At 44.5% G+C, this 22,716-nt stretch overlaps 1 protein-coding gene across 1 annotated transcript in view; it reads right to left on the bottom strand.

Moving 5' to 3' along the window:
* The window catches only part of LOC126252741 (dipeptidase 1-like), a 1,484,085-nt gene that overhangs the window by 38,012 nt on the left and 1,423,357 nt on the right, over positions 1-22,716 (bottom strand). Inside the window, exons 12-13 of the mRNA XM_049953644.1 lie at positions 16,176-16,251; positions 7,345-7,483 (exon numbers count right to left, since the gene is read on the bottom strand). Coding sequence (XP_049809601.1) covers positions 7,345-7,483; positions 16,176-16,251 — 215 coding nt within the window. The remainder of the gene's footprint in view (positions 1-7,344; positions 7,484-16,175; positions 16,252-22,716) is intronic.

Consider the following 22,716-nt stretch of genomic DNA (forward strand, 5'->3'; position numbering starts at 1 on the left):
AGAGGGTAAACCGGATAAAAACCATCCACAGACTGGCCGGCTCACCGGACCTCGACACAGTCCGCCGGGCAGATTCATGCCGGGGCCCAGGCGCTGCTTCCCGCCCGGAAAGCTGTGCGTTAGACCGAACGGCTAACCGGGCGGGCTGAACTAAGGTAATACGTAGGTGAATGGTGGTTATTGGGGATAACAGAGTTCCTTCTATATATGTGTGTTGTTTGTTCTGTCGAACATGTCCGAAGAACAGATACCATTATGGTCCTGCAGCCATTTGAATGAAGACACAAGGGACTACAGACATCGACTGCGAGTAGGCATTGATTTGAATCAGTGGGGAAAGGTGAAAATTTGTGCTGGACCAGGATTACGCCTAGTAAGGAGGAGACCCGAATTCAGCTCCAGATCAGGAAGGAATTTTCAACTTTCCCACTGATCTGAGCCAATGTTCACTTGTAACCAATGTCCGTAATTCCTTTGTGTCTTAGTTCCAGCTATGTCTTACTACTAATCGTTTAAGCATATCTTCCATGATTCGCTCAGATGGTCCATGCAACTTAATTTACAATAAAAGTAAAATAATACATGAATAAAGCGTTGTTCTACTTTCAATTTTTTTAAAACGCCGTCAAAAGTTTTATCAATATCAATTACATGTTATTCTCCACAGCTATTTCTAGATTCATCCTGGGAAGCAATGGACCGCTTCCTTGCAGCAAACACAAAATCTGCTAACCACTCAGCAATTATAACCCACACCCATTTATTTAAGGATGTTTGTATACAAGAACGCAAATAGTTTATGCCACTATAATTGTATTTGTAACCGAATATACACATTTACAAGCATTTAGATATGCGGAAGCGTATGTATAAGTTATTTAGTACGTATACTGCACGACTGGATTGATTTGGTGGAAGAGACCAACACTGCCTGACAAAGAAACACTGAAGACAAGGTCGGATGATTACATATACAATTCTGTCTGACAGGGAGAACAGTCACCAGAGAACATTAATGTTGTTTTTGTTTAGTGTTACCACACCGTCTGCTAGGGCATACAAGCTACGTGAACTTCACCAGGTGTTGAATGATCGCTGTGAGAGACACTGAGCTGGCGAGTACATGTGTGAGAGAGCGTTATCAGTATCTGAGAGACTATGAATGGTGCCTCATTTGGGGTGTCCACTTGGCTGGCTGGTCGTATCACACAATTTCCTGAAATCTGAGGCACTCAGATGCGACTGACCGTCATATTGAGCACCAAGCACCTTCAGATATGCTCCTGACATCCGATTACAACGAACATGCTCCCTGAGACAGTCTGTCCCATCCCACTTCACTGATCGAAGGCTAACAGTAGCCGGACTAGGGAATTACCTCCACAGGCGCTGGCTGCCGTTAACACCACGACACAAACGGCTGCGTGTGGCATTCTGCCATTTGGGAGCATGGAATGCTGGAGCATGGCGTCGCATTATGTTCACCCAAGTGTCGCCTTTCTGAACTGCCCAGGACGACCATCGAGTTTGGCGGCAGCTTTGGGAGATGTCTGACTCTTCCAATGTCTTGGAGAGCTACGGCGATATTACTTCTGGCGTCATGGGGCGGGGAACTATCGGGTGTGGCTTCATGTCACAGCTGGTTATGATTGAGGGAACTCGGACGGCACAGTCTTACATCACGAACATTCTGCGTCCTCATGTGGTACCTCTCATACGACATTAGTGTGGTGCAATTTTTCAGCAGCACAATGTTCGTTCGTCCACACTTGGCACATGTAGCTACGAACTGTCTGGGTGATGGTAAGGTACCCCAGTGGCCAGCAAGATCCCCGGATTGTCGCCAACACGACATGTGTGAGACCCGCTCGGACGTCGGCTCCATTCCATTGCCAGTATGAAGCACGTGAAGGACCTGTTACGACAGTCGTATCATAACAGAACTCTCAATCTCTATGTAGGCTAGATTCGATTTTGTTACCTCTAAGGTAACATACCCTCTCAAACAAGGAAGTTCCATTTCGTTTTCTGCTCTCCTTCCGCAAGTTTATCTTTCTTTTTTCAGCCAGTGTATATATTGCAACTAAATCGATTCTTATTACCATCTTCGATTTCCCTAATTCAACATGCTCTCTCAAGATTTCTTAAGGTAGTCAAAGCCCTGACCGGAGATCAATGACGTTTTTAGTCCTGACGTCGAGTGTTCGTTACAAATAAGAACTGAAAAGCCCTAAATGTGTTGCAAATGCAGGTATATGAAAGCTAACCCGAAAAAAAAATTGTCACTACAAAAAAAATTGTTCAAATGGCTCTGAGCACTATGGGACTTAACATCTGTGGTCATCAGTCCCCTAGAACTTAGAACTACTTAAACCTAACTAACCTAAGGACATCACACACATCCATGCCCGAGGCAGGATTCGAACCTGCGACCGTAGCAGTCGCGCGGTTCCGGACTGAGCGCCTAGAACCGCTAGACCACCGCGGCCGGCATTGTCACTACAGTGCGCACCCACAACAGAGTAGTTAAGCCTTTACAGATGGCGCAGAAGTCGAGTCACGTGCTCAACCACACGCGTACGGCCTCTGGGTGAGCTTAAGGCAGTAGCGATTAATAAGACACTGACGTTTCAAGAGGAAATTATACGTAACCATGGGCAAATGTAATGACGTGACTGGCAAAAAGGGGCAATGGTGTTTGGTCATGCCCATCGCCATAAAGTGGGTGAAGTTGCTAGACTTATTGGTGTGTCGCGGTGGACTGCTCAAGCAGGCTACAAGCAAAGGGGCAACACACGCGGTCACGAGTCACGACGTCACACGTGTGGACGGAAAAAGGTCTTGGATGAGAGGGACCGGAGACTTATTTCTTGGCTTGTGAATGAAAATCGCTTCCAAACCCGACACGAATCGCAGCAGGCAGTGAATGAAGTTCCATTCCAACGCGTTAGCGAGAGAACATCGCTATGCGAAGAGCAAGAAATGAACATTTGGAGTCAGTCACCTCGCAAGAAGCCATTGCTCACACATGCGCATAAAGAGAATAACAGGAAAGTTCATCGGGCTGCCAAACATGTGACTGGTTTTCTGATCAATCCCGAACCGTATTACATATCAATTGGCCTGCAAAGTCACCTGACTTCAACCCCACAGGAATTCTGTAGGACATGCTAGAACAGCGAGTAAAACGCAGAAACGTCGGCATCATATTCCCAGCACTTTGGTGGAACTGCGCTATCACATTCTCGGCAAGTGGCCTAACCTGAATGTGAAGTATCTGCACAACATTGTTGGCTATCTTCCTAACGGTGTCCAGGCGGTTATCAAGTCACGGGTAGGAATTATACGCTATTAAATTGCGTTCTTTCGGATTTCTCTAGAGGTTACTAATTTTTTTTTCCAGTAAGCTTAGTAGTCATTCCTCTCTGCCATCAGAAGTTACACTGCTGGTGTTGTGTGAACTTCCTGAATACCTTTAGGAGACAAATGGGAAAATTTTATACCAATGGTAGAGAACTATAATGAAACACTAACGATGAAGTTGCGGGTGAAGGATATGCTATTACGTGTTAGGAAATAATGGGTGTTATTATTATTATTTTCGGATTCAGGACAGTAATGAAAATTATTTAGAAAATCATACATATCTAGAATATGGATACAAGATTTTACAAAAGTCAAATTGGTTTTGAGGCCCAGAAATTGACTGTCTTGACTGCTGGAACATTTGCTGCGGCCAGGTCATCAGGTTTTCAGGATTCAGGCAACTTTAGGCAGACCAAGAGGTGTGCATTATCTTGAGATTCTCCGCATTCGCAGGCTGCATCTCCAGAAATGTATCCCTATCGTTTCAAGTTTTGTTAGCACCACGACAGTCCAGTCTGCAGTGTCTTCCACGTCTGATAGGGTAGTTGTAAACCAGCAGCAGGCTCCTCCTTCAGGCTTTAGCTATTATTTTCAATTATTTTGTCCACCACAGATCAATTCGGCAAGAGGAAGGTGAAGATGTAATTGCTTCAATTGTGATTCATCAACTTCTCCCGGCGTGTTTCTTGCTTGAACGGTTCACGGGTGTACTGCCGGTCCATAGTGTCCAACGGGCACAATACTTCGGCGATCAGACATGTCGCCATCGTCAGGTGCGCTGACGAACAGAAAGAAAACGAACGAGCGACCAGGGCGGACGAGGCAGTTACACCGACGCCACCACAGACGCCGACGCCAGCCTCTCAGTGACCGCCGACGCGCGGCCGCGGAGAGAACGCCTCGCGGGGGGAGGGGTTTAAGACGGCCACCCGCCCTCAGGAGCTCAAGTCGTCAGCGCACCTGACGATGGCGACATGTCTGATCGCCGAAATATTGTGCCACTATTGTGACACTATGGAGCGGCAGTACACCCGTGGACTGTTCGAGCAATTGCTTCAATTGTTTGCAGGAAACTCTTTCTGGGCTTCAACCTTGAACACGATGCTTCAGTTCCAAGCATAGGATGCCTGGGATCGTTTTCCCGCTTTTTGTTTTCAATTTCTGGCGCTGTTCTCCGTCTTATCTCCGGAGATGCTATGCCTGCCAGTTGGTAGATTTTGTCGACTGGAGTTGGTCGTAGGAAACCTGTTATGATACGGCCTGTCTCGTTGAGAGCGTTATCAATATGCTTGGTGTGTGCAGAGTATGGATATAATATGCTTTGTATTTTTTCAATAAAATTCTTCAGGGTATCAGACCGCATCGTCATAATTTAAAATGCGCCAACGTTTCGGCCAGCGTTGCAGCTAGCCTTCATCAGGGCCTTACGTTAACTGCTAAATGAACACACTTGGTTCCTTAAATAGCTGCACAAGAAAACCGTGTCGTTACTTGATTGGCTGTAAAAGTAGGAGGAGGAGGGGTGAAAGGTATGCTTTATTGGAGTTTCCTTTTATTATCTGTCATTGGCTGAAATAGCTGTTTTCTATTGGTCTTTATATTAATCCACCCCATTGGAGGAGACGGACGAATAGCGAACAGGTGATGGCTGTGACGTCACACTGTTTCCATGCTGTCCAGAAGCCGGCTGCGGCGTGCCATTGCTTTGTGTGCTCGCGACCACTACTGCGGCTCTCCGCGTGTCTGCATGGGCCGCCACGGCTCTGCCGCCGCTCCGTAGCCCTGCTATTGCAGGCAGCCAAGACCTCGGAAGCTTGTACCCGTCCTCTCTATTCATGTCGGCGGGTCTTTTGGCTATTTCTATCGCCTCTCTAATCTTTCTTTTGAAAGTGAGAGGCTGTTTCGCCAGGACGCGGGCTTCTTGAAAAAATATTGGTTTCCCGCACTCGTCTCGGTGTTCCGCCACTGCTGACTTAGTGTGTTGTTTCAGGCGGATATATCTTTCATGTTCCGAGAGCCTTGTGCTAATCGGACGTCCCGTCTCGCCTATGTAGACTAATCCACACGCACAACCAATTTCATACACGCCAACTGTGTGTAGTTTGTCAACTGCATCCTTGGTAGAACCGAGCATGTCTGATATTTTGTTTCTGCTTCGGAAAATTGGTTTTATGTCGGCTTTTCGTAGAATTTTGCCAATACGTTCGTTTCATGGGGGCATTTGAGGAAACAGCCCTTTAGTCTGCACCATTACGTCCAAATTGTTGGCTTCGCTATGTCGATGATACTTTCGTCATCTGGCCCCACGGAGAAGAGGAGTTACAGAACTTCCACAAGCACCTTAACCAACAGCATAGGAAAATTCAGTTTACAATGGAAACAGAGAAGAATGCGGTGCTGCCTTTTCCCGACGTGGAAGTTTATCGAAAACCTGATGGTAAACTTGGCCACAAAGTGTACAGGAAAGCAACCAATACGGACAGATACCTTCACGCCTCCTCCCCCCATCACCACACGCAGAAGAAGTCCGCCCTGCACACGCTAACGAAGAGAGCGCACAGGATAAGCGACGAAGAACATCTGAAAACAGAACTTGAACGCCTCAGGTCCATCTTCGGAACTAATGGCTATGCCGGCCGAAGTGGCCGTGCGGTTAAAGGCGCTGCAGTCTGGAACCGCAAGACCGCTACGGTCGCAGGTTCGAATCCTGCCTCGGGCATGGATGTTTGTGATGTCTTTAGGTTAGTTAGGTTTAACTAGTTCTAAGTTCTAGGGGACTAATGACCTCAGCAGTTGAGTCCCATAGTGCTCAGAGCCATTTTAACTAATGGCTATGGGAAGCAGATGATAGACAGCACCATGTCGACGAGGGAGAAGACTAATAGGGAAGAGGAGAAGGAGGCACAGAGCATTGCTGTGTTTCCATATGTACAAGGGGTCACCGAACGTATTGGCAAAATTCTACGAAAAGCCGACATCAAACCAATTTTCCGAAGCAGAAACAAAATATCAGACATGCTCGGTTCTACCAAGGATGCAGTTGACAAACTACACACAGCTGGCGTGTATGAAATTGGTTGTGCGTGTGGATTAGTCTACATAGGCGAGACGGGACGTCCGATTAGCACAAGGCTCTCGGAACATGAAAGATATATCCGCCTGAAACAACACACTAAGTCAGCAGTGGCGGAACACCGAGACGAGTGCGGGAAACCAATATTTTTTCAAGAAGCCCGCGTCCTGGCGAAACAGCCTCTCACTTTCAAAAGAAAGATTAGAGAGGCGATAGAAATAGCCAAAAGACCCGCCAACATGAATAGAGAGGACGGGTACAAGCTTCCGAGGTCTTGGCTGCCTGCAATAGTAGGGCTACGGAGCGGCGGCAGAGCCGTGGCGGCCCATGCAGACACGCGGAGAGCCGCAGTAGTGGTCGCGAGCACACAAAGCAATGGCACGCCGCAGCCGGCTTCTGGACAGCATGGAAACAGTGTGACGTCACAGCCATCACCTGTTCGCTATTCGTCCGTCTCCTCCAATGGGGTGGATTAATATAAAGACCAATAGAAAACAGCTATTTCAGCCAATGACAGATAATAAAGGAAACTCCAATAAAGCATACCTTTCACCCCTCCTCCTCCTACTTTTACAGCCAATCAAGTAACGACACGGTTTTCTTGTGCAGCTATTTAAGGAACCAAGTGTGTTCATTTAGCAGTTAACGTAAGGCCCTGATGAAGGCTAGCTGCAACGCTGGCCGAAACGTTGGCGCATTTTAAATTATGACGATGCGGTCTGATACCCTGAAGAATTTTATTGAAGAAGACAACGGCCGCGGAAGCCTACGCTTACATGCTTTGTATTTGGTAGGGATTTATAGCTTGATTAAAGTTCTAACTGCCTACTCTTTCCGGTATTTGGACACTTATGAGAAGGGCAGTGGGACGCGGCCGAGCTTCGCGCGGCGCCTGCCGGACGCACCTTCTCGACCTCCCGGAAGACCCTGACGAGGTTGGCGCCGGCCAGCTTCTTGATGTCGGAGGCGCTCCACAGGCGGTCCCTGGCCAGCTCGGCCAGCAGCAGCGGGTACCGAGACACGTCCTCCAGGCCCTCCGGCGTCCTGCAACACCGTCCAGCAACATCACCACTGTTCCCCAAAAGTGAAACCATCCACTAACCGTCTGACCTTGGAACCACCGCAGAGGAAACCTGCGTAGGTGAGTTGGCGTTCCACATCAAGGATGAAGAATACTTTACAGTGGAACCTCACTTATCGTGCCCTCATTAATCTTGATCTCCATTCAGTAACAACTGGAACATTCCAATACGAGAATCACACAATGTACATTCAACCTGCCATCATACAAGTAACCTGGCACGGTGTCCGCTAACAGGCTGACTGAGCTGCATTGCCCTCATTTATTTCGAGTATAAAATTATATCAAACAGAATGTCGATGGCAGCACTCTTGAACAATAAATTAGGTACACTGGACAGGATGCGTAAAGGAGAGCTGTTGAAAAAGATAGCTGCTGTATTTTATGTTGAAACATTTACATTTTCTCAGACATAGCTCTTACAGACGCAAACACGTGTCTTTCAAATAACAATGACGGTATGATTTCTGATAACAAAATAATCCTCTTCTCTCCGTTGTAGACAATAACGACAATGATTATGGATTAGTTTATAAAATTGACGCTCAAAACGATAAAATTATGACACATACAGACTCAACAAAGCAGCAGGAGAATAGTAATTATTTACAGGGTGAGCACAAAGTCATGCCCTGATTATGAAAATTTATAACAGAAAAACCGTTTGACATGATAAGTTACATTTGATGCCGTTACATAGGTTAGTGTTACTAGTTTTTTTTAAGGCCACTTACGTTAGTAAACCTCAATGTGTGCTCCCTTGGTAACTCGGACAATGTCGAGGCGGTATTCCAGTTCCCGTCACGTGTTTCGTTACATGTGTTCTGTCACAGTACCCAAAGCAGTTTGTATTCTAGCCTTCAGTTCGTCGATGTCAGCAGCTGGTGTGACGAAGACTCTGCCCTTGATGTCGCCCAAGAAAAAAAAAAGTCAAGAGGCGTAATGTCTGGAGAGCGGGGAGGACAGGGTGTTGGACCGTTCCTTCCAATCCACCGATCCGGTCATTACTCCCCTCTCCAGACATTACGGCCCTTGACTTTTTTTTCTGGGGCTATATCAAGGACAGCTGCTGACATCGACGAACTGAAGGTTAGGATACAAGCTGCTTTGGATACTGTGACAGAACACATGTTACGAAACACCTTACGGGAACTGGTATACAGCCTCGACGTTATCCGAGCTACCAAGGGAGCACACGTTGAGGTTTACTAACGTAAGTGGTCTTAAAAAAACTAGTAACATTAACCTACGTAACGGCATCAAATGTAACTTATTACGTCAAACGGTTATTCTGTAATAAATTGTTATAATGAGGGCAAGTCTTCGTGCTCACCCTGTATTTGGAAAGCCAGACGGAAAAGCAAAGGCGGAAATATTGCTAGTAAAAAATTACCTGCACGGCGGTGCTGCGCATAAGTGACATATGCATCTAGTTCAAAAGAAATTTATTGATTATTGCAGTGTATAAGCCCACAGCCTTTGTTTATCTAGTCGTATTCTTGTGAAAATAATGTATAATTTGTGATTCTGGATTTTCTGACTCTACAGATTGTACTGATTTTCGATTAGCGTAGTCCGAATAAACGAGATTGCACTGTACTTGTTAGAGGCTAGACACTGTGAGGTGATAAAAGTCATAAGATAGCGATATGCACATGTACATACGGCGGCAGTATCGAGTACGCTAGGTGCAAACGGGCAGTGCACGGTGGAGCTGCAATTCGCACTCAGGTTATTCACGTGAAAAGATGTGAACATGTTACCGACGTAACTATGACCGCAGGACGAGAATTAACAGACTTTGAACGTGGAGTGCTAGTTGGAGCACGGAATCCATTTCGGAAGTCGTTAGGGAACTTTATATTCCGAGATCCACAGAGTGAAGAGTGTGCCGAGAATGCTAAATTTCAGGCATTACTCCTCACCACGGGTGACGCAGCAGCCAACGGTGTCCACCTTACAACCGAGAGCTTCGGATTTTACATACAGTTGTCGGTGCTAACACACAAGCACCACTCCGTGAAATAACCCCAGAAATGAATGTGCGATGTAAGAGGAACGCATCAGATTTAACAGTGCGGCGAAATCTGGCATTAATGTGGTATAGCAGCAGACGACCAAAACGACTGCCTTTGCTAACAGCACGACTTCCCCTGCAGAGCCTCTCGTGGGCTCGTGGCCATATTGGCTGAACTCTAGACGCTGGAAAACCGTGCCCTGGTCAGATGAGTCACGATTTCAATTGGTAGGATCTGATGGTAGGGTTCGAGTGTGGTGCACACCCTACAAAGCCATGAATCCCAGTAGTCAACAAGGCTCTGTGCAGGCTGATGGTGGCTCCATAATGGTGTGGGTTGTCTTTACATTTAACACTGATTGCAAATAGTTGTGTTCAGCTACTTGTAGACCATTTGTAGCCATTCATGGACTTCATGGTCCCAAACGACGATGGAATTCTTACGGATGATCATGTCACCGGGTCACAATTGTTCGCGACTGGTTTGAAGAACAATCTGGACAGATCGAGCGAATGATTTGACCACCCAGACCGCCCGACATGACTCCCATCGAACATTTATAGGACAAAATCGACAGTTCAGTTCGTGCACAAAATCCTCCACTGGCAACAATTTCGCAATTATGGACGTCTATAGAGGTAGCATGGCTCAATTTTTCTGTAGAGGACTCCAACGACTTGTTGAACCCCTGCCACGTCGAGTTGATGTACTACAGCGGGCAGGAGGTGGTCCGAAGCGATATCAGGAGGCAAACCACGACTTTTAACACCCCAGCGTAGAGCAGAGAGGTTGTGATCGATGGAATCATGGTGTAAGAGACTATATCTTTCGAATGAGTAACAATTTTGTAAAGGTGACGTGTACTAACCAAACAGAGTGCGAAAGATGTACGTAGAAAATGAAGTACCTAGGAGCATAAGGTGGTTTTGATCGGTGTAGTAACTGATTTTAGAACCAGATCAAGGAAGGCGCACTAGAGACCGCCTTAAGCAGTTTCCGCCAGTTTTACGGTTTTCGTTATAGTTTGACATGAAGCTGTGTTTTGTGCAGCATTTGTAAATATTTCGTGCTCTGCGCATTCAGCTACTGTATAATATATTACAGCTATTTGGAGGACTTTGTCAATTCTTGAGGGACATAAATTTTATATTTGGTAAAGTGCTATTTGTAAAACCGGCGGACATTAATCCATACTTCATCGGTCGTGCACCATCTTGTACGTTGAAACAGAAGGAGGTCTTTTGCCATGCAACGTGTGACACTTGCAAATGAACTAGAGTTCTTAATCTCTCAAAAATTATACATGTCTTGAAATTTAAAGTTTGTGTTAATTTCAAATAGCTTCTGTATCAAAATATATTGGATTTATTAGTGATATTTGTTAATACTCTTGATTAATTTCATTTCACCTAGTGGTTTTTGGTAACATAAGCAACAAAAAAATGGTTCAAATGGCTCTGAGCACTATGGGACTTAACGTCGATGGTGATCAGTCCCATAGAGCTTAGAACTACTTAAACCTAACTAACATAAGGACAGCACACAACACCCAGCCATCACGAGGCAGAGAAAATCCCTGACCCCGCCGCGAATCGAACCCGGGAACCCGGGCGTGGGAAGCGGGAACGCTACCGCACGACCACGAGATGCGGGCCAACATAAGTAACATATAGACTATTAAGTTCAGTATTGACAAGATTTTCTCGAACGCGACGCTTTTAAATCTCAGTGTAATTATGTTTCTAGGTACATGAGCAAGCTGCATCTTGGACTAGCCTTTTCAGTCTGAATTTTACAGAGTATATCTAAAATTTCAGAAAAAGACTGCAGCACATAAAAAATGAAGTCCATCATTTGAAAATGGAGTGAGAAAATTTATTAAACTTCTGTTATATGGCTTCTCCCCTATCTACTACATTATTCCGTACATAGCATTAAGATAAAGAAAGAAAGTGGTGTACCATCAACACCCCCCCCCCACCCCCCCACCCCCACAGAAAAGTCTTTCAATCACCACATTTCACATCCATATCTAAACAATCCCTGCAGTGTACTCATAGTTTTTGCGATGTTAACAAACCTGAGAATATTCACCGACGGTTTCTACAAGCGTATTTCTTCAACAACAGTTATCACAGGCATCCTTAGCGTCGACAGGTAGTGTGGAATCACAGAAACGAATGGGCGGGATCTTTGTTAGAGGGCTAATATAGAAACTTCCTGGCAGATTAAAACTGAGGGCAGACTGAGAATCGAACTTAGGAACTTTGCCTATCACAGGCAAGTGATCTAGTGAGCAAACTTTGTCTGAGCTCACGGCTCGCCCTCCCAGCTTTATTTCCGTCACAGGATCCAAGTTCGAAACCCTGTTCAGCATATAGTTTTGAATTGCCAGGACATATAAAATCAGCGCAAACTTCGCTGCAGATTGAAAATTCATTCTAGACCAATGCTGCCATAAATGTAACACATACATTTCAACACGAGTAATACATTCTGTACTTCACATGAGGTATACGTATAGACAGTTGGAATCCCTCAACAAGCTCTAGGGAATTACAAAAACCATTTTAGGAGATACGAATTACTTGTCCTTCTACACCATCCCCCAATAAGCACTAGGAAATTACAAAAACCTTTTGAGGGGGTATAAATTAGTTAACCTTCCACATCTTGTAAAAACACGATAAGACACAGTTGAGGATGTCATTGGATCTAGTGTCCATGTACATTATCTGATCAATAGTACCTGGACGCCCCTGTGTAATCCGGAGTTGACCACTACCCGTCACGAGAGGCGGACCCGCCAGTATAACTCCACGTCTACATCACACTCCGCAAACTACATAATGGTGTCTGGTGGAGGGTACTTTCAATACCACTATCTTCTCCCTCCAATCCTGTTCCGCTCGCAGATGGTGCGTGGGAAGAATGGCTGTCGGTAAGCCTCTGTATTGGCTCTAATTTCTCGAATTTTCTCCTCGTGGTCAATACGCGAGATGTATGTGGGAGGAAATAGTATGTTCCTCGTGACGCACAACCCCTTTCTTGTGATGTCTGCCAGTGTTTATTTAGCATCTCCGTAACGCTTTCGTTGCTCAAGCGACCCGCGATAAATTCCTGCTGGGAGGAAGCAAAGGTCCTTCGCATAATCTTTATAGAATCAGTATCTGCCATTTCGACGTTCGCACGGCGGTTGAAAGAAGGCACCATGTTACCACCTTTCGCGGTGAAACAACTTCGGCAGATCGAATTCAGTATTTCGGCCTTCTCTCTGTCATCTTCCGTTTCGGTGCCGGTGTGGTCGCTGAGAGAATGATTAAATGATTTTTGACCAACTGACTGATTTTACATACGACTAAAATCTCCTAGGGTTTTAGTCAGGTCGGTTGGCAACGACTTACTTTCAAAATCATGGAACCATAAACGGTGCAGGGAGAGCTGTAGCAAACAGCACAGTGGTTGGTCAGAAGGACCCAGAGGTCTCCAGCGTAGATGGTACTGGGTATCACCCGAGCAACAGATCCACCGAGGATATTTTAGTGCATCTAATTATTGGAACAATCTTCCTAACGACATGCTTACTTCGACATTCAATAAATCAGTTCTCACCAAGAAATCGTTTTGGTTTTGAAGCAGCAGCATGACGCACAAGGCAACTGTTGGTTATGCGATTGTGAAGTGGAGAAGCAGAGGAACACCAAATGCGAGGTGAGCCTCACGTACTGACAAAAAGAGACCGTCCAGGAATGCAGAGGACTGCATGAGATCAGCGCAAGGAGTCACTCGTGAGTCCCAAAGTGAATGGGGACACTTCAACAGAAACAAGCGCAACATCAGGTGTGCCCGACGGCAGCGTAATAGGTCTGCTGCTTTTTACAATTTACGTAAACGATCTGGTTGGCAGCACTGACAGCGGCATTAGACAGTTTGCCAATGATGCTGTAGTCTACAGGAAAGTACACTACTGGCCATTAAAATTGCTACACCACGAAGACGACGTGCTACAGACGCGAAATTTAACCGACAGGAAGAAGATGCTGTGATATGCAAATGATTAGCTTTTCATAGCATTCACACAAGGATGGCGCCGGTGGCGACATGAGGAAAGTTTCCAATCGATTTCTCGTACACTAACAGCAATTGACCGACTTTGATGCAGGTCGGATTGTAGCCTATCGCGATTGCGGTTTATCGTATCGCGACATTGCTGCTCGCCTTGGTCGAGATCCAATGACTGTTAGCAGAATATGGAATCGGTGGGTTCAGGAGGGTAATACGGACGCCGTGCTGGATCCCAACGGCCTCGTATCACTAGCAGTCGAGATGACAGGCATCTTATCCGCATGGCTGTAACGGATCGTGCAGCCACGTCTCGATCCTGAGTCAACAGATGGGGACGTTTGCAAGACAACAACTATCTGCACGAACAGTTAGACGACGTTTGCAGCAGCATGGAGTATCAGCTCCGAGTCCGTGGCTGCGGTTACCCTCGACGCTGCATCACAGACAAGAGCGCCTGCGATGATGTACTCAAACGACGAACCTGGGTGCACGAATGGCTAAAAGTCATTTTTTCGGATGAATCCAGGTTCTGTTTACAGCATCATGATGGTCGCATCCGTGTTTGGCGACATCGCGGTGAACGCACATTGGAAGCGTGTATTCGTCATCGCCATACTGGCCTATCAACCGGCGTGATGGTATGGGGTGCCATTGGTTACACGTCTCGGTCACCTCTTGTTCGCATTGACGGCACTTTGAACAGTGCACGTTACATTTCAGATGTGTTACGACCCGTGGCTCTACCCTTCATTCCATCCCTGCGAAACCCTACATTTCAGCAGGATAATTCACGACCGCATGTTGCAGGTCCTGTACGGGCCTTTCTGGATACAGAAAATGTTCGACTGCTGCCCTGGCCAGCACATTCTCCAGATCTCTCACCAATTGATAGCGTCTGGTCAATGGTGGCGGAGCAACTGGCTCGTCACAATACGCCAGTCACTACTCTTGATGAACTGTGGTATCGTGTTGAAGCTGCATGGGCAGCTGTACCTGTACATGCCATCCAAGCTCTGTTTGACCCAATGCCCAAGCGTATCAAGGCCGCTATTACGGCCAGAGGTGGTTGTTCTGAGTACTGATTTCTCAGGATCTATGCACCCAAATTGTGTGAAAATCTAATCACGTGTCAGTTCTAGTATAATATATTTCTCCAAGGAATATGCATTTCTTCTTGGTGTAGCAATTTTAATGGCCAGTAGTGTAGTATCACACGAAAATTGTGAACAAACCAATGAGGATTTGCAGAAAATAAATGCGTGGTGTAATGACTGGGATTTACCTCCCAATATTAGTAAGTGTACTGCGTATAACACAACGAATATCCCCATTAATGTACGAGTACAAAATAAATATCCAGTCTGTGGAAGCGGTAGCGTCAGTCAGGAATCTAGGTGTGACCATTCGAAATGATTTCAAATGGAACGATCAAATTACACAAGTAACGGGTAAGGCGAACTCTAGATTGCGGTTTATTGGTAGAATCCTGAAGCGATGCAGTCCTTGAACAAAGGAAATTGCTTACAATACGCTATTTAGTCCAGCCTTAGAGCATTGTTCGGCTGTATGGGACGCTTACCATTTGTATCTGATACAAGAGACTGAGAAGCTCCAAAGAAGAGCGGCAAGATTCGTGACTGGTACATTTAGCCTTCGCGAGAGCGTTACAAATCTCATAGAAAGTTTGAAGCGGGACACACTTGAAGATAGACGACGCGCTAAACGGAAGGGGCTGCTCACTAAATTCCAAAATCCCAACATCGCGAAAGATGTAGAGCATATATTATTACCACCAACCTTAAAATAGCGCAGTGATCACCATTCAAAGATAAGGAAAATTAGAGCTCGTACTGAGGCGTTCAGACAGTGCTTTTCCCTCGCGCGATCCTTGAGTTGAACTGGGGGGGGGGGGGGGGGGGGAGAGTGGAATATTACTTTGGCGCGAATAGTGCCCTCCTCCACACACCGCTTGGTGGTTAGCGGAGTATATATGTGAATGTAGAATTTGTTCAAATGGTTCAATGCTCAGGGCATTTCCAGGCTCTGCCTATTAATAATCTGCCCTTCGTGAAATACGCTTATGTCACTGGATTTCCTCATTTGCTGCACATATCTTCAAAAAAAAAAAAAAAAAATGGTTCAAATGGCTCTGAGCACTATGGAACTTAACATCTATGGTCATCAGTCCCCTAGAACTTAGAACCACTTAAACCTAACTAACCTAAGGACATCACACACGTCCATGCCTGAGGCAGGATTCGAACCTGCGACCGTAGTGGTCGCGCGGTTCCAGACTGAAGCGCCTAGAACCGCTCGGGCACCACGGCCGGCCCATTTTACCTGATGTCTACCTGAACTAACAGTAATAATTCCGGTGGCAGGCTGTTTGCCGTAGTGCAAACCAGTGTATATCAAAGACACAAGCAAACAATGAGTGAAAAATTTGTAACAGCTGCATTAAGTGGTCAAAAATCCACCGCAATTTTTATGTAAAGTTTTCGTTCCCTACAAATAAAATCTCGCTATACTTACATCAAAGTATAACAATAGAGAAAAGTGTTGATGCACTCACAGGTTGATGCCGTCGTAGCCGGCACCCAACCCCACGTGGTTGACACCCGCTACGGCGCGGATGTGGTTGATGTGCGCTGAAAAAATAAAACCACGTTTTAGACTCACACATTAAATGTGTGTCACACAACCAGAACACCTCATCACACATTAACCGATCAGGACATGTCATTAATTTAGCTGCCACCGTCTTAAACAACTAGAAAATCTTCCAAATTATAATACATTTTATAAAATTTCGACACAGTGGTAACACAAGTTCGCCCAAGCCACATCAGTAACTCATGCTACAGCTGTGCTCACTTGGAAGGTGGTTTCAACAACGCAGTACTTTGTTGGGCGTGGTTCTGTTGAACAACATATGGCCTTTCAACATGATTATACGATGAGTTATATGATTACCTGCAGTTTAGCGTGGGCCGCAAAATGTGATGCAACTTGGCTATTTTCGCATTACTATAGCACGGAACGATAAGTGACAGAAAGATTTCCTGACACCACCAAAGGATTGAACCCTTATCCGAAGAATTTGCGTCTGGTATTACAAGCTGCTAATCACTTGTATGTGAATCTGAAAATAAAAAGTTACTAGCGGCACCTGCAATGATAGTCTTTCCTACAAGTGCAGCTTTGGAAAGGCATAATTGCAGATGCGTGAGGTATTGACTACTCAGAGCAATGTTGTTATTTTTGTGTGTTGGCGTCTTCAAGATTGGTTTGATGTAGCTCTCCATACTGCTCTATCCTGTGCAACCCTCTTACCGGACATCTACTGCAATCTACGTCTTTTTGAATCTGCTTCTTACTGTATTCACCCATCCGTCGGCCTCTACGACTTGTACCGTCCACACTTCCCTCTAATACTAAATTCGTGATCCATTGACGTCTCAGAATGTGTCCTACCAAACGAACCCTTATTTTAGGCAAGTGTTCCAGGTTCCATTCATTACCTCCTCAATAGCTATATGATCTACCCATCTAATCGTCGGCATTTTTTGGTAGCTTCATATTTCCAATGCTTCTATTCACCTCTTGTCCAAACTGTTTATCCTATACGTTTCGGTTCCGGTCAAGACTATCTTTCAGACAAATACCTCCAGAAAAGACTTCCTGACGCTTAAAACTATATTCGATGTTAATGAGGGGCAGCAGAAATCGTAAAATATAGATAGATTGACGTTCGCCTTGTCACAGATACGAGTATTTTATTGAAATTCATGAAGTATTTCTAGCTACGTTGAAGCTTCCTCACATTTTGTCATGTCGTCATTGTTTGACTGTTGTAATTCTCGCTTGTCATATTACGTATATAAAAACTAGTTTATTGATATAATTATAAATAAAATAAAAATATGTACAAAAATTACCTGTTGATTGTAATGTCAAGTGTACAACTTAAGGCAAGGATAATTTACACTGTAAAATATTATTTCTTGCCTTTTAAACTTGTTTATTTCTAAATGTTAATATTCTGAATACCTCTGTGGTCTGTACGTACTCTTCTCTGCTCTAAGACGTGAATACTGTTAAGGCTATACTAAATAACGCTGTGGCTAATGAATTCATTTACGTGATTTGCTGTATTTTAAGGAAGTTTTATTTTGTGTAAAGGTACTTCAGATTCGAGAATGAATCTTTTATTGTGCAACTGTTACTTCCTGTCAGATGAAATCTGTGTACCAGATCGGCACTAGAAAACGTTTCCTCGTACTTCAGGTTGTTGTAATAGGGTTAATTAAGGTTCTTCGTTTTCGCTTCTGTGTGAAGTAAAAGGAAACTGCTTTGGCTGTAATTTAGTCTGTGTCTGTTCTGGTTCAAGTTGTCAACTGTTGTGGATTTTTCATAGTGGTTGTACCTGAGAGTATCATTGCGCGCTTTGTAGCGTATTTGAAAAGTACTCCCTCGTTTTTGTATGTGGAAGGCGGGATAATTGTTACATTGCTACTTATTTATGTTGATTTATTACAGCTTTTTAGTGTTCACCGAGTGAGGAAAATGATGACTAAGGATATTGTTTGGGGAGGGACACAGCTTTACTTAAATATTCTCAAACAATGTATCGAAGTACGTTGTGGTTTTGTAGGTCTGTGCTGTTATCTGTTGTCTTTGTTATAGTTACACAGGTATACTCCTGCACCACGACAATTGAATGGTAACGCTGGAGAGAAATTCCTTTTCACGCAAAATATCGTTTGTTTGTTTTTGCTTTATCGAAAAACGTTTCAGCACTTTATGTGCTAACTTCAGTGGAGCATTGTTTGTTATTATGTTCGAAGAGCATAATGAAGTGATAGCAAGCTGTGGTGTTAATATTGATTTTGGTTTTAAGCTATTTCGGTATGCAACAGTGGTAACGATTAAGCGTTAAATTTCACTCTAATTTACGTTTTGTGGCTAATACTGTATACAAATGGTTCCTGAAATTTTATACGTTTACGCTGTGTTTAAAATTAGCAAACAACACCAACTTGGAAAACAAGGTAGCTATAGAGTATCAGTTATTTGGCGCTGCTGCTTTTATTTCTGATATACATTACACAGCTTAACACCTGCAGATAACCAAGATTTTTTTCTATTTTTCTGTTGTTAATCTGTTTCAGAGTGATAATCGCTGTATCGTATAGCGTTTTCAACGCGTCACCTGTTGTTACTGACCCTGTAGCCACATTAAATGTTGTTACGAGTTGTCGAATCACCTATTCTCTTCAAACGGCTGCTTTCAAACATTTTATTTACGTTTTCAGAAAACCACAACGTTTTGTGACAATGTTCCGTCCAATTTACTGTAATACTTCATTGTGAGTTAATTAATTTATTCTTTCTCTCAAAAATCGTTTAATTTCATCAGCCCGCACCTGACGATGAAACCACAGTCTTTAAAATGCAACTGAAAGTCTTCAAAATGGCTCAAATGGCTCTGAGCACTATGGTACTTAACATCTGAGGTCATCAGTCCCCTAGAACTTAGAACTACTTAAACCTAACTAACCTAAGGACATCACACACATCCATGCCCGAGGCAGGATTCGAATCTGCGTCCGTAGCGGTCGCCCGGTTCCAGACTGAAGCGCCTAGAACCGCTCGGCCACAGTAGCCGGCAACTGAATGTGTATTTGTTAACCAAAAACTCTTTTCATCAGAAGTCACGGTGCTAGGAGGCTTAAAGAATAAATTAATAAATTTAGTGACTCATCTTCGAAAAATTATTTCTGTGTTTTCATTGAGAGATTACCTCTGCATCATGTACTTTGAAAGAATATATGAGTAATTATATACAAAACAAAACCGGGTGTAGTGGTTCTAAGGAACTGTTATTATGTAAATATATATTGTGATACAGCAAACGTCTAGCATTGGTTTTTTTTTGTGGAATGTACACTATGTGATCAAAAGTATTCGGACACCTCCAAAAACATATGTTTTTCATATTAGGTGCATTGTGCTGCCTGCTACTGCCAGGTACTCCACATCAGCGACCTCAGTAGTCATCAGACATCGTGAGAGAGCGGAAGGGGGTGCTCTGCGGAACTCACGGACTTCGAATGTGGCCAGGTGACTGGGTGTCACTTGTGTCATACGTCTGTACGCGAGATTTCCACACTCCTAAACATCCCTGGGTCCACTGTTTCCGATGTGATAGTGAAGTGCAAACGTGAAGGGACACGTACATCACAAAAGCTTACAGGCCGATGTCGTCTGTTGGCTGACAATGACCGCCGACAGTTGAAGAAGGTCATAATGTGTAAGAGGCAGACATCTATCCAGACCATCACACAGGAAGTCCAAACTGCATCAGGATCCCCTGCAACTACTATGACAGGCAGGAGGTGAGAGTACTTGGATTTCATGGTCGAGTTGCTGCTCATAAGCCACAAATCACACCGGTAAATGCCAAACGACGTCTGGCTTGGTGTAAGGAGCGTAAACATTAGACGACTGAACAGTGGAAAAACGTTGTGTGCATTGTCGAATCACGGTACACAATGTGGCGATCCGATAACAGCGTGTGGGTATGGCGAATGCCCGGTGTACGTCATCTGCCAGAGTGTGTAGCGTCAGGCGTAAAATTTGGAGGCTTCACACTGTTGAAGACTAATTCGGGGAAACTTGCTGTTATCCCCGCAACAGCTGTTTATGACGCTGATCAGGTTTCGTGAAAGAACTGATAACACATCGCACTTTATCATTTAGGGGTAAAAACGAAGATTTCCCTTGCCCAGTCAACGAATGCCAGTGACAAGTATGAGTGGCTTAATGTTTCTGCAGCTGTATATCTGTCTGCAAGAACCGCAAGGCAAAGTAGAACTAAAAACGAAAATCTTGTAATAGGCGCATCAAAATCTGGAAAAATGGGGAAGAATAAATTTCAACATTTCTTTAGAAACGTATTCCTACCAGCTGCAGAAACTAATTCATTGCTTTTGTTGGATTCGTGATGTGGACATAACGACACTCTGTTTTTGTGGAGGACGACGAAAAATCTGTATATGTAACGTGGATTCCGCCTGGAACTACTGTGCTATTCAACCTATCGATAAAGAATTTTTTCGACAACGGAAAGCATTTTTCAGGAAATAATCAGACAACGTCATTTCCGATACCTCTCTCTTATTTCAGGTTTATCAACGGAACAGTATTCTTAAGCTCCAGTAATTTGGGAATTACCAGTTTTCTTCTTTACGAATTTGATCAAGTATACTTGGTATGCAGCGCAATATGCAGAACAACGGCCGGAACAATTTCTGATTCCATCCCAGATCTGTCTAGAATAAAACTAGTGGTTACTGCGAAGTGCCTGACTGCACCAATTTTTCCTTTGTCCGCTGTGTCTGGTGCAAGAAAAAGTTTTGGCTTTGTCATTCAAGAGAAACTTCTCATTTTTATGAGGAGTACATGGATAACCTAAGAACTGTTTCACTGACAGTCAAGTGCACACGATTCAAACATTATTGTATGAAATGGCCTACAGGAACTGTTATAAAATGTACTGAAAGACACACTTCATTTCAACAAATTACAAGTCCTTATTGATGGAAGTCGTCTGTGGCATCAAACACTGCCATAATTTTATTTTCTCTGATAGCCGCTATTATCAGAATTACATGTGCAAGAACTGAACTGTCGATATGAAGTTATTCAAAAAAATGTTTGTAGATAGTTTAAGCCAGGTTTTCACCGGAGCAAACGAGCTAACAAGCACTAGCAGAAGAGAATTCTGTCTGGTGTACCTGGTAGAGCTCTTGCAGGTCTTTCAGCTGGACGCCACTGCAGCTACTTACGTGTCCCTAACCTTCCCTAGTTACCTAACTGGAAAATGGAGACATGGAGTTTAACGTGGAAGCCGAACCACATTCTTTCGTAGCCACTACAACATCTGTGAGAAGTGAAGGCTCGGTTAAAAATCATAGTGAAAGAGTTGTGATGTGAACGGGATATGATCCCGCGCTCTTTGGATCACGAAGCTTGCGCTTTGCCACTTTTTTTTCATTTTGTTCGTTATTCTTCGTTCTGATTTGTCGTAGCGGATGTCACATGACATCCGTTGAAGTACGTTGTTGATCCTTTCACTCAGATTTTTTATCACACAGAGCAACCGCCTCTATGACCGCCATTATACCATTTTTGTTTTGGAAAAAAAGGAATATAACTATTAGACCTTACATGCGTAGTGGAAACGCTAGCTGTGTCACATCTTGAGATTATGCTCGACGCCGGTAATTAGTGTTCTGTTTATAAATTTCCCTTCAATGGTAAAGAAATGCCAGAGAAAAATGGAAGCCGACGTACAGTTCTTAGGAGAGATGGAGCTGCAATTCCACGTAAAGCGCACAATCTCCACGCATGTCACGCTTCCACACAAATCAGGCACTTACATACTTCCTTCCCTGTGCCATTCTGCGTACTCCGTCAAGAGCAGTCTGCTCGCCATGCCAAATAATCCTCACTGAATAGCAAAGTTTCGCATTGTGTCTCTAACAAGATAGAGTTGTACCTTGTATGCCGAATATTAGCTCCAAAAACTAAAAACAAGTAACACAGCGTTCATAGGCAATGCTCGCTACCTCGTGTTCTCTTCCGTTCCCTTTAGTATAAACGATTCTGCCCATATGCAAGCGAATGATAGTGAATTTTCTGGAGATTCTCATTCGCGCGTGTTGGCTTCCATTCGCTCCATTGTAAACCAGTCGTTAGGTGTAACTTCCTGGCAGATTAGAACTGTGTGCTGGACCGAGACTCGAACTCGGCACCTTTGCCTTTCGCGGGCATCTGTTCCAACAACTGAGCTACGCAAGCACGACTCACGCCCCGTCTTCACAGCTTTACTTCCGCCAGTACCTCGTCTCCTACTTTACGAGCTTCCTCATGCTTTAAGTGCTTAAAATTGGTGTCTGTGAACTCCGGATAATTCCGCTACGCGGCGTTGCGTGACTGATTCACCGAGTCGCGCGCTAGGTGGGCAGGGCTGTACAAACCGCTGTTATAAGCTGTTCTTCCGCCACAAAGATGTGTAGCTTCAACATTTCTTACAAAGTACTTGCAGT

Source organism: Schistocerca nitens, chromosome 4 (assembly GCF_023898315.1).
Source record: "Schistocerca nitens isolate TAMUIC-IGC-003100 chromosome 4, iqSchNite1.1, whole genome shotgun sequence".
NCBI classification, from domain to species: domain Eukaryota; kingdom Metazoa; phylum Arthropoda; class Insecta; order Orthoptera; family Acrididae; genus Schistocerca; species Schistocerca nitens.